We start from the raw sequence: 12,542 nt of genomic DNA on the forward strand, positions 1-12,542 counted from the left end.
AATTATGAGAAAAATCAAAGGCAAACAAACCATGATATCAAAGATTTGTAAGCCGCAAGCATGGACCTCCCAACCCATAGTAAAAAGATGAGGACCTACAAGCACAAAGTGAACCATTAGTTTTGCGATCTCAAAATCCAACCAAAAATAGGTAGTTCACTTGTGCAAGCAATTCATTATAAATGGCTTATACTTTACTCTTCAATCCTAATAACTTCCCTAATACATAGGTAGGTACCTTAAGCTAGAGAATGGATCTTAACATAAGCTTATATGTAGTTAAAAGTACATTGTATAAACTATAATGTTGTAGGCTTTTAATCGATCCAACAAATAAAAATATATAACATTAAGGACAGAATTACTCTTTCATGACCCTAAGATTAAAACATATGATACTTACTCTTTCATGAACCTAAGATTAAAACAAATGACACAAATGCTATTTTTACCCCTAATTTAGGTAAACCACAAAATATCATTTTTAGCAGAAAATTCATAAATTATGTGAAGAAAGACAAAGTTCATATTTCTATAGAAGATTCAGTGTCTCGGCAATTCAAAATTTGACAAATAAAAACTATGCTTCTCATTTTTTACCAACATAGATATTCAATTACAATGAATCAGAGCATAACCTACAGTGCACACACAATTCTTGAGTACCTGTCTCACAGGGAAAATTGTAGAATACATCACAGGAGAGCTTGTGCATGGACACAATTTCAAAAAATATAAACAATCACCTGGAACAAGTGCACGATAGTTTTTTCATTGACAAAAAAAAATTTAGTACTGGGATTCTGGAAACTCCTCGCACATAACAAATAATAGAAAATAAGAAAATAAATATATTGCTTAACTTATCTTTTAGGAAATAATAAGGTTTGTAATTGAGTTTGAGTTTGAGTTAGATTTGTAATCTAATGCACCGAAAAAATCCAAGAGCAATTTTGAAGGGCGGGTTATGGTCCCAGAGCCAACAATTTGGGCCAAGCGAAATCAATTATAGGATCAAAGACTGAATGCAGGTCTCACATAGATCAGACCCATACTCTCTAACTTGTATTGTAATGTGAAATCGCTGGTACAGAAAAGGCTATTTTTATATTAGTACTTTTGGATTACATGATTTTGTCTCATGTCAAGAAGCATACAAAAGGTCTCAGAATTGGAACCATAATCATAACTGTGTGTACTCTTGAGCATACATCCAGGGTAATGTTTATTGAGGGAAATGGGGCAAGTTTAAGATGAAATTGGAAAGAACGTTTCTATGCAATAATTCATGCTAAAGCATTGTATAGAGACATCTCCACTCATTCATTTTACAATCCATACATACCATAAACATGTAATAATCAAAATGTTTTATTGATCATTTGACCTAGAAACATAGTAGAAAGTGAAGTACTAGCTAAATGTTATAGAGGACACCTTGTATACAATACTTGCCTACCCTCAACACAGAGGTTCAATGCAGCAAAACAAAAATCCCTAATATAGGCATGATAATCTTTTATTTTTAGTGTCTCCTTTTGCACTAATGGTGAAGAAAATATATCATTTGAATTTGTTTCTTTAAAATGAGAAAGAGGGTTGGCTGATGATGACCCCGAGAGATTCAATTAAGGGTCGAATCTTTGGGCTCATGTAAGGGCAGGTACCCACATACATATTGCAGGGATAGTGTTCAAGACATAATTTTGCTCACTCCGAAGTCTACAATCTTTACTTACTTGTTTATCAGCAAATAGGAGGGCTTTATATCTCTATGCACAATTTTGTGACGATGCAGATATCTCAAGCCCTCCAAGACCTGCCTCGCCACATTCAACAAGAACCTCTAAGACAACATCTTGGATTTCCTCTACTTCAACGACCCTTCATCCATGTACACTCCAAAACGAAGTAATTTTCTTCTCCCTTCTCGAAAAATTGGTATCATTTCACTATATATGGGGATTGTGTCTTCTTTAGGATTTCCATCTCTCAAATTATCTGTCACCTCACGGTCTGTTGCGATTTCAATGAATGACCTTCAGAGCTTAAAGGGCAGAAGTCTTTTTTTATCGGACCTGGTACACATTTTTCCCCACTTCCATGGTCGAGAATCTGAATTCGCTCCATGTGAGATTTGACACGTCGTTGGAACCAACTGCACTCTGTGGAGGCAGAGGAAGTCGATAAAGTTGAGTCTTTTGGCATGCAGGGATGGGGATATTTAGCTGCATACCCAACATTTTGTTCATTCAATTAATGAATGAATGATTATGGCTGGATCGAATTGATGAGACTCTAAAAATCACAAGGCAAAATAGGAGGCGAAAAGGCCCAAAGTACAATCACCCCAGCTAGACCCATATGAATTAGAACTCCAGATTTCAAACTTTGAACTATGGCCAATTGGACAAAATCATCCATGTCTTCTCTTTACTCTTCCTCCCCTTCATCTTCGAAAGCGTGCCTCTCAGGGTCAAACAGGATGTCTCGGCCTCATCGGGACTCGAAACCTCGCCATTCAAGAACGATGTTTGTTTTCTCGCATATTATTCACATACCTTCGATCCAATAATCCAGAGAATAGGGGCGACATATCTAGTTTGGGAAATAATCCCTTCTCAAGTATTGTGGGAGCCGGGAGCTGCAAGTATCATCGCAGGCAGTTCTTCCAAGGTGTTGGGAGGAGATAAGAGGTGTGGAGAGGAACGATGTCGAAGAAACACATATCGAAACCCCAAAACCGAAACCGAGCGAGAAAATTCCAGAGGAAATGCCAAGCGATCAAGGTCTATGTGTCAAATTTTAATTTGCTGAAGGAGGACGAAAATAACACTCTGCAATTGGCCAAGGTGAACAACATCTACTCACCCGTAGCATGCAGAGAAAACGCCTCTCGGCATAATAAAACACAATAATTTACAAAATATTTAATCTAGTCATACAAAAAAAAGTTACTATAATTATCACAAGCATTTAATATATTGCCACAACTATTGAATGGTTTATGTTTAGCATGTTTCCACTCTTCGTATATTCCAACAATATGGATTTTTTCAAGGAATTTTTCACATCAACTAAAGATAAGGTACAAAGAAATTGGCATGAGACCAATGTAGTGTGAACCACAAGTGACATGTGCTTGTTTCCAATTGCGGTGTAATCTTTCTTTGTGTTATTACTAACCCCTCTTAGGATTTACATTCACCATTTGAATGCAACTCCAAGTATCATCAATTATCAAACTCCTATATTGTTCATTTTCACTCATTGGAATTGTTGGTGTGATTGGAACTCTTTGGTCAAAAGCCATCATTATTCTCATGCAACCTCTCCCCCACACAATCTTTAATCATATTTATAATGGGTTTGTTTGGTTCTAGCTCAAGATTCACATAATCATAACAGAAAGATACATCAGATTTGAAGTGCATGGTTATTCATTTCACTCTTGTTCATGATAGAATAGATTTCTACATGAATACCACTTTGTGATGTCCCCAAATCCATGTTGAAGCACAATACCACATATTTCTGTTATGATTTCATAATACATTCTATCCCAATATGTAATGAAATATGTATGCAATATGATAGGCCATGGAGGCTTCACAGTTTTTACCAATATCTTATCATGATCATTCATAAAGGGGGATTTTAAAATTGTGAAAAATAGAGTCAATATATTGTAAGTATTGGGGAATTGATGTGGGGTGGGGGATTTATAAGTATTAGGGGGTATGAAAAAGGGGTATTTGGTAAAAGTAGGGGTTATTTTTACTAGAATATATATATATATATATATATATATATATATATATATATATATATATATATATATATATATATATATATAAAGGAGGGTTTAATAATAGGATTTGGGATGTGATACAAGATTAAACAATACAAAATTGTGATATTAGGAATTTTAGGGGGGGGGGTTTAAAATTGTTAAAAATAGAGTCAAAATATTTTATGTATTGGGGCACTGATGTGGGGTGGGGGGTATATAGCTATTGGGGGGTATGAAAAATGGGTATTTGGTAAAAGTAGCGGTTATTTTTATTAGAAAGATGTATTTTAAGGGGGGTTCAATAATAGGATTTGGGATGTGATATAGGGTTAAACAATACAAAATTGTGATATCAAGAATTTCATTAACAATTACAGCATCTTCAACAACAAAATCCATAAATTAGATAGAATATAATAAATGAACCATAACACTTATCTAATGAACAAATGTCGTTTATTGGATATGTACAGAGGATGTTCCTCCCAACAATAGGATTTTCAACCCTAGTTCTCACAGTAGCAAGCCACCTACTTATTGGGGCTATGAGCCCACAGGGACGAATGACTCTCTGATTTCCTAAGATCCCTCACACAATCCTATGCCCAACAAATGTCAACATACATAATCCTACAACATTTTCAACTTCATATCTCTCTTCCCTAACCTATTCCATGCCAGGGATGGAATCCTCTTCTCTTCTTTGTAATCCCTTAGGAAATTCCCACTTCCTCTAGGGCTACAATGCAAACTATCTAGGAATATCAATGTTTGGTAACTAGAAATTATGATTGTTTATGGAGCCTCAACTGCCATAAACCCATCCTTAGGATTCCAGACAATAACATAATAGATTTATATAGTAGGCATCACAACTCACTATCACACGTCAAATGGTGCTAGTTTGATATATGCTCATTATGAACTCCCTAAATGGCCAAAGAGTTAACTACTTCCAAAAACAATGAATTGGTAGAATGATGGTCCAATGTTATCACTCAGTATCTACACATTGATCAAATCTCTCTTTTATCATTTTTGTGGATTAATATTTGTCTCTAAAGATTCGAAGGAATTATTGACAAAAACGAGTTGCTACTTTATTTATCTTCTTTGTGGATTAATGTGTATTCTTATAGACTTGGATAAGATTATGATTATATTTGTGACTCATTTATGAATACTTTATGTTGGGGTACATTGCACACAATAGTTCATCGTGACTTTATTATGACCTACACTTTGGCCATCATCAACCCCTTTTCATACAGTATTAGGGACATATATGACCACATTTTATTTGCCACTAGACATTCCCTATTATTTGGATTTTTTTATGTTTTTAGCAACGGGACTACCTAGGATGGTATGTGGCGATGACTAGATTTTGATTCGCAATGACTATATAAATTAAATGGTTGGTAAATGTCTTTAGGCATCAATCATAATAAGCATTAAAACAAATTTTTAATGTAATGATACACTAATCATTTTTTACATTTATATAACTAGCACAACCATATAAATTAAATGCAAAATTTTGTTCATGTCACTTAGTGAGAATTGAAGCTAGGTGGGAGGCTTTGAGTCCTTCCTACCAACCACCTTGATAAGCCCAATTGACTTATTTTAAATTATTATTATTATCATTATTATAAAAGAAAATAACATATATAGATTTTAAAAACATGGAAAAATATTCTTAACCATAGAGATTTACACCATTTTATCATGAATATTCTTAATTGTAAATAGATTTTGTTACAATGATATGGGTCATACCATGTCTTATCAATACTTCATGCTCAAAAAACCATAACTCACTTCATATGACATATTGATGTGACCTTTTTTTCAAATTATTAATTTAATTAAAAAGTAAAAAATAGCATAACTACTTTGAAAATAAATCTCAATTTTATTTTATTTTATTTTTTCAGGGGGGTGGGGCCCCACTGAAGAAGCTATATATTGTCAAATACATTCTGTACATAGTACATACATCACTGGCCATGGCCCAAATACGCTACAGCGCAGCTCCGCGAGACTCAATACTGGCCGGGGGCGTATAAACCGACCACCTCGACCATTACATCATGCACTCACTTTGGCCATCATCAACCCCTTTTCATACATTATTAGGGACATATATGACCACATTTTATTTCCCACTAGACATTCCCTATTATTTGGATTTTTTTCTATTTTTAGCAACGGGACTACCTAGGACGATATGTGGCAATGACTAGATTTTGATTCGCAATGACTATATAAATTAAATGGTTGGTAAATGTCTTTAGGCATCAATCATAATAAGCATTAAGACAAATTTTTAATGTAATGATATACTAATCATTTTTTACATTTATATAAGTAGCACAACCATATAAATTAAATGCAAAATTTTGTTCATGTCACTTAATGAGAATTGTAGCTAGGTGGGAGGCTTTGAGTCCTTCCTACCAACCACCTTGATAAGTCCAATTGACTTATTTTAAATTATTATTATTATCATTATTATAAAAGAAAATAACATATATAGATTTTAAAAACATGGAAAAATATTCTTAACCATAGAGATTTACACCATTTTATCATGAATATTCATAATTGTAAATAGATTTTGTTACAGTGATATGGGTCATACCATGTCTTATCAATACTTCATGCTCAAAAAACCATAACTCACTTCATATGACATATTGATGTGACCTTTTTTTTAAATTATTAATTTAATTAAAAAGTAAAAAATAGCATAACTACTTTGAAAATAAATCTCAATTTTATTTTATTTTATTTTTTCAGGGGGGTGGGGCCCCACTGAAGAAGCTATATATTGTCAAATACATTCTGTACATAGTACATACATCACTGGCCATGGCCCAAATACGCTGCAGCGCAGCTCCGCGGGACTCGATACTGGCCAGGGGGCGTATAAACCGACCACCCCGATCATTGCATCATGCACTCACTTTGGCCATCATCAACCCCTTTTCATACATTATTAGGGACATATATGACCACATTTTATTTCCCACTAGACATTCCCTATTATTTGGATTTTTTTCTATTTTTAGCAAGGGGACTACCTAGGACGTATGTGGCAATGACTAGATTTTGATTCGCAATGACCATATAAATTAAATGGTTGGTAAATGTCTTTAGGCATCAATCATAATAAGCATTAAGACAAATTTTTAATGTAATAATATACTAATCATTTTTTACATTTATATAAGTAGCACAACCATATAAATTAAATGCAAAATTTTGTTCATGTCACTTAGTGAGAATTGAAGCTAGGTGGGAGGCTTTGAGTCCTTCCTACCAACCACCTTGATAAGCCCAATTGACTTATTTTAAATTATTATTATTATCATTATTATAAAAGAAAATAACATATATAGATTTTAAAAACATGGAAAAATATTCTTAACCATAGAGATTTACACCATTTTATCATGAATATTCTTAATTGTAAATAGATTTTGTTACAATGATATGGGTCATACCATGTCTTATCAATACTTCATGCTCAAAAAACCATAACTCACTTCATATGACATATTGATGTGACTCTTTTTTTTAATTTAATTAATTTAATTAAAAAGTAAAAAATAATATAACTACTTTGAAAATAAATCTCAATTTTATTTTATTTTTTCACCGGGGGCGGGGCCCCGCTGAAGAAGCTATATATTGTCAAATACATTCTGTACATAGTACATACATCACTGGCCATGGCCCAAATACGCTGCAGCGCAGCTCAACAGGACTCGATACTGGCCGGGGGGCGTATAAACCGACCACCCCGATCATTACATCATGCACTCACTTTGGCCATCATCAACCCCTTTTCATACATTATTAGGGACATATATGACCACATTTTATTTCCCACTAGACATTCCCTATTATTTGGATTTTTTTCTATTTTTAGCAAGGGGACTACCTAGGACGGTATGTGGCAATGACTAGATTTTGATTCGCAATGACTATATAAATTAAATGGTTGGTAAATGTCTTTAGGCATCAATCATAATAAGCATTAAGACAAATTTTTAATGTAATAATATACTAATCATTTTTTACATTTATATAAGTAGCACAACCATATAAATTAAATGCAAAATTTTGTTCATGTCACTTAGTGAGAATTGAAGCTAGGTGGGAGGCTTTGAGTCCTTCCTACCAACCACCTTGATAAGCCCAATTGACCTATTTTAAATTATTATTATTATCATTATTATAAAAGAAAATAACATATATAGATTTTAAAAACATGGAAAAATATTCTTAACCATGGAGATTTACACCATTTTATCATGAATATTCTTAATTGTAAATAGATTTTGTTACAATGATATGGGTCATACCATGTCTTATCAATACTTCATGCTCAAAAAACCATAACTCACTTCATACGACATATTGATGTGACCTTTTTTTTAAATTAATTAATTTAATTAAAAAGTAAAAAATAGTATAACTACTTTGAAAATAAATCTCAATTTTTTTTTATTTTTTTTTCATGGGGACGGGGCCCGCTGAAGAAGCTATATATTGTCAAATACATTCTGTACATAGTACATACATCACTGGCCATGGCCCAAATACGCTGCAGCGCAGCTCCGCAGGACTCGATACTGGCCGAGGCGTATAAACCCACCAGCCCGACCACTACATCATGCACTCACGTGCAAATCTCAATTTTTTTATTTGTATATATTATTATGAATATTCTAAAATATTTCATAAAAGTTAAATCTTACTATCTATCAAATTAAATCAAAATTAAAATTCTAAAAATTATGTTTTCATTATTCGTATTAACAAAAAAAAATACATTTAAAATAATATTTTTCCACCAAATTTCTAAGTAAATCATTAAACTTCCCCACATAAAACATCCTGTTACTAATTTGTTCCTCTTCTATTCGTCCACTGAAGAGGATTTTGAGGACATTGTTGTCACTAGATGATTGATCTGCATCACCTGAAAATCAGGGAAATAAAAATATACTTAATACTAACCGATGAGGTCATGCAGCAATGAATGGAATAGACACATTTATTCTCATGGCTTCAACTCTCTATAAAAAGTTTAATTAAGGAAACTTATCAAAAGTGATTTATGTTTAACAGTACTAGAAAAAAACTTACCTCTTTTTCCCAATTGGTTTTCCAGGTAATAAATACGAGGACAATGGTTTGCATTGCAGTTCCGCATATCATTCCGATCCAAATCCCCTGCAACCAGCATTATAAGCAGTATAATGCTACAAATAAAATCTACATCCATGAAAACTGATAAACAGGTATTCTAGTAATAAAGTGTACTCACCATTATACTTAAATCAAAAACAAAACCCCATTATACTTAAATCAAAAACAAAACCCAATATCAGGCCAAATGGAAGACCAATGAAATAGTAGCATATAATGTTTACATAAGCAACAATGTACTGTTTTCCTAGACCAACCGCCACACCTGATTGGAAATAAAAACGAAAGTTCATTAAAAAAAGACTTCATCTCTACCCTAAGATTATAAATTCATTAAAAATCTAAGATTATAAATGTCATAACATCTGAGAAAAAATCGTAAGAAATGGGAATTTGAAGAGGTTGTGATATGCAGTTTACCGATGAGAACCGGCTGTACACTGTTGAGGATGATTGTGCATGCTAACAAGATGGCCAATTTGGCAACAGCCTCTTGCACTGCAGTGGTCTTTGTAAACAAATAACCCAAATCACTGCGGAAAAGCAGCAGAAGCACCAAAATGACAATTCCTATAATAGAGGAATATGCCGTTGAGAGAAGTATAGAAAATTTGGCTCCACGGGGATTCCGGGCTCCAAGTTGGTTGGCCACCCTCACACTGCATCCAACAGTTCAAGGGAATGTAAGGGTGCTCTTAAACAGATGCTGGGGCTTCTATTGCATCAGTCTTGACTACAAAGGTGCTCTTAAAGTTTAAAGTTTTTGAGGAATTACCTGGTTGCAACAAGAAATCCAAGCGGTATAGACAATTCCCAGTCGTTGATGTTCAAGCTGTAAGGTATTCAGACACCATATAGTTTAACATGAATGCAAGCTCTTATTCTGTAATAGCTAAATCGAGCACTATAATTTCATTGACTTGACAGATTGCGATTGTTTTATCTTTTCATTAAAATATGAAAAGTAATTACTTGTGTTGCCAAAAACTGTACTGCAGGCTTGGAATGGAGCTTTGTGGCTCCACTCAAGCGATGTGTGGCTTGGCATAGCAAACTGCGATTGGAATTGAATTCTGCAGCCCCTCTGAAGCCAATCTGTGGCTTGACAGAGCAGATTGTGAATGTTTCATTTTGTATACCTATTTCATACTGAACACTGGTTGGATTCATATGTGGATTGCTACCTCCGCTGACACTAATCTACATGCCCACTTCATAGTGGACAGTGTACCTCTGATTCATAGCGTAGATTACTCCATCTTTTTCACAATTAATGTCAATGGTTTTCTCTGTATCATATAAAAATGAAATAGAGATATTTAAAGCCCATTTGCTTACCAAATAGTGAGGGAATTAACAAGAACTTCAGTGTTCTTTACTTGTCCTGTCAGCAGAACCAAAATTCTGTAATACCAAATCTCCAAGCTGTTGATAACAATGGAAAACCTTAGAAATCCCAATGCATAATGGGTAATGGTTTTGCAGTGGGTAAATAGGGATATCCTCAGATAAGCTAGTCATATAAATACGTTATTCAAAGCTCAAAATTACTTACCATAGCATGACACCAGATGCAACAGATAGTTTTAGAAATGGCCAAATTTCACAAAAAGCTTCCCTTGAAAATCCAATCCATGTGAGTGGGCACCCTCCACAGGTAACATACAGGAATTGGATAATAGCAGGTATCCACCACCCAATGTCTAGTGAGGCAAGTGCCCCGTTGAGGCCCATATTCCACTTCAAAACAAAGAGCCAATTTAACAGAACGGAGACTACTGTTCCAACTGCAGCTGACCATGCTATGATACTGTTCTTTCTCTGTGAAATTAAGTATCTCTGAATGGCAAAATAGAATGGAAATGAAAAATGAAGAGGAATGCACCACAGTGCTACTCTCCCAGATAGTTGAGAGACATCCTCAGACTGTCTCAGGAGCCTGAGAATAGGGGTTGTAAACAAAAACAGGGGAAGAAGAAGAACTGCGAATCCCAGGAGCCCAATCCAAGAGCGCTGGAGATATATTCCGAGCATATGGTGTTTATTTCCGCCAACAGCTTGCCCACAAAGAGTCCCAAGCGCAATCCGCATTCCAATCTGTTAAAGCAAGATTAAACTATAAAACGTTACATTTCACAACACTTTCTCCAACAACCCCGTTTACTGCACAAATTATATACATGATTCTAAATTGCAGTCAAAGACACATGTACATTTTACAAAACAAGTGAAACACTGTTTTTTTATCATGTCTTCTGGTTTTATATGTTTTGTGTAAGCCTAGCTTAATCTTTACGGTCTTCAACTTCTCTTTCCATAAAATTTTAAACCTAGAAGTTGATAAAAACTTAAAATGTATAGATCAGATTAGAAGTCAATAAAGACTTGGACAATCATACTCACCAAGATTCCAGACCAACCACCAAAGAAAACTCTGCAAGTTCCAAATCACCAATGTGCCCAACAAATGCCTGTGTAATCACAGTTAATCCTGAGGTTGCTACTCGACTGACGATAGCCGCCGCTGCAATGCCCCATATGACTTTCGACTCCATCCAAAACGATCCTCTGCTGGTAGCTGCCGACAAATCCTTCGTGCTTCTATCGGTTTCATTTTGGACGAGAGGACTACAGAGCTGCCCTTCTTCCATAATGGAGGACTGTATGTCCACACAAATGACTTGCGTGCTGAAATCCCTCTGCAACACTACGTTAAATAATGTTATTCAATGCTGCAGTAGGGAAACTCAAAATCAGTGGACCGTCTATATCCATCCAATTTGCAGCAAGAACGGGATAAATCTCTACAGACCTTACTGTAATTTTACCAAAACAGTAACGTAATAATTATTACCACATCACCATAACACAAGCGGGCTTTAATACAATATTTAAGATAATTTTTGAGTAAATCATTTTAATTTCAGATAAAAGAAAATGCTGTATAAGTATTGTATTTATGCTGATGTCTCAAATTAAAATGTCTTAAAATATTGTCTTTATAATGACAATATATAACACAAGTATTTTTGTCTCTCTAAAGACAATTTTATTTTTGTCTCTCTCGAGACAATAGTTGGGATTAAAGACATATTGTCTTTAAAGAGACAATGTCTTTGATTCTAACTATTGTCTTTCTAGAGACAATAAAAAATTACATTCAAAGATAATACAACATCACTTTTGTTTCTTTAGAGGCAATATAAAATAATGAATCTAGAAAAATATCTCACCATTGAAATAAACCAATATTAAAAGTATTTAACTAAAAACAAACTACAATGTCATTGATTAATTCATATTAGGACAGAGTGGAATCGAACCACCAACCTCTTGCTTAGTGCTCTTCCATTGAGCTAGCACCATTTAAAGAATTATGTGAGAGTTATGGTGGTCCTTGAAATTTCATATATAAACATTGATTTTAAAAAAATGCAGGTGCTCTTCCATTGAGTTAGTACCCTTTGAAGAATTGTGTGAGAGTTATTGTAGTCCTTGCAATTGCATATATAGGCATTAATTT

General features: G+C 34.3%; 1 protein-coding gene and 1 long non-coding RNA gene across 2 annotated transcripts; both read right to left on the bottom strand.

Annotated features, from left to right (window-relative positions):
- Nucleotides 1-8,625: 8,625 nt before the first annotated feature.
- LOC149170300 (uncharacterized) lies at nt 8,626-9,166 on the bottom strand. Its single transcript, XR_016259481.1, has 3 exons — nt 9,138-9,166; nt 8,957-9,043; nt 8,626-8,789 (listed from the first exon to the last, which is right to left on the bottom strand). It is a non-coding gene; the product is annotated as an uncharacterized LOC149170300 (long non-coding RNA).
- Nucleotides 9,167-9,266: 100 nt separating this feature from the next.
- Nucleotides 9,267-11,670, bottom strand: LOC149170301 (protein DETOXIFICATION 27-like). The gene is made up of 6 exons (XM_089425509.1): nt 11,440-11,670; nt 10,575-11,116; nt 10,358-10,444; nt 9,795-9,851; nt 9,450-9,678; nt 9,267-9,284 (listed from the first exon to the last, which is right to left on the bottom strand). Exons 1-6 carry the CDS (start codon nt 11,668-11,670, stop codon nt 9,267-9,269), a joined length of 1,164 nt encoding a protein of 387 aa, XP_089281635.1.
- Between the last annotated feature and the right edge of the window lie 872 nt (nt 11,671-12,542).

This window comes from Pinus tabuliformis, chromosome 4_2 (genome assembly GCF_031772625.1).
Source record: "Pinus tabuliformis cultivar Carrire ecotype Pingquan chromosome 4_2, CPIR1, whole genome shotgun sequence".
In the NCBI taxonomy this organism is placed as follows: Eukaryota; Viridiplantae; Streptophyta; class Pinopsida; order Pinales; family Pinaceae; genus Pinus; species Pinus tabuliformis.

Coding starts and splice junctions, on each gene's coding strand:
- LOC149170301 (XM_089425509.1), bottom strand. CDS start 11,670: ATGGAAGAAGGGCAGCTCTGTAGTCCTCTCGTCCAAAATGAAACCGAT. Junction 11,117..11,439: donor TTGCAGAGTTTTCTTTGGTG/GTTGGTCTGGAA, acceptor TTGCTTTAACAG/ATTGGAATGCGGATTGCGCT. Junction 9,679..9,794: donor GGATTTCTTGTTGCAACCAG/GTAATTCCTCAA, acceptor TGTTGGATGCAG/TGTGAGGGTGGCCAACCAAC.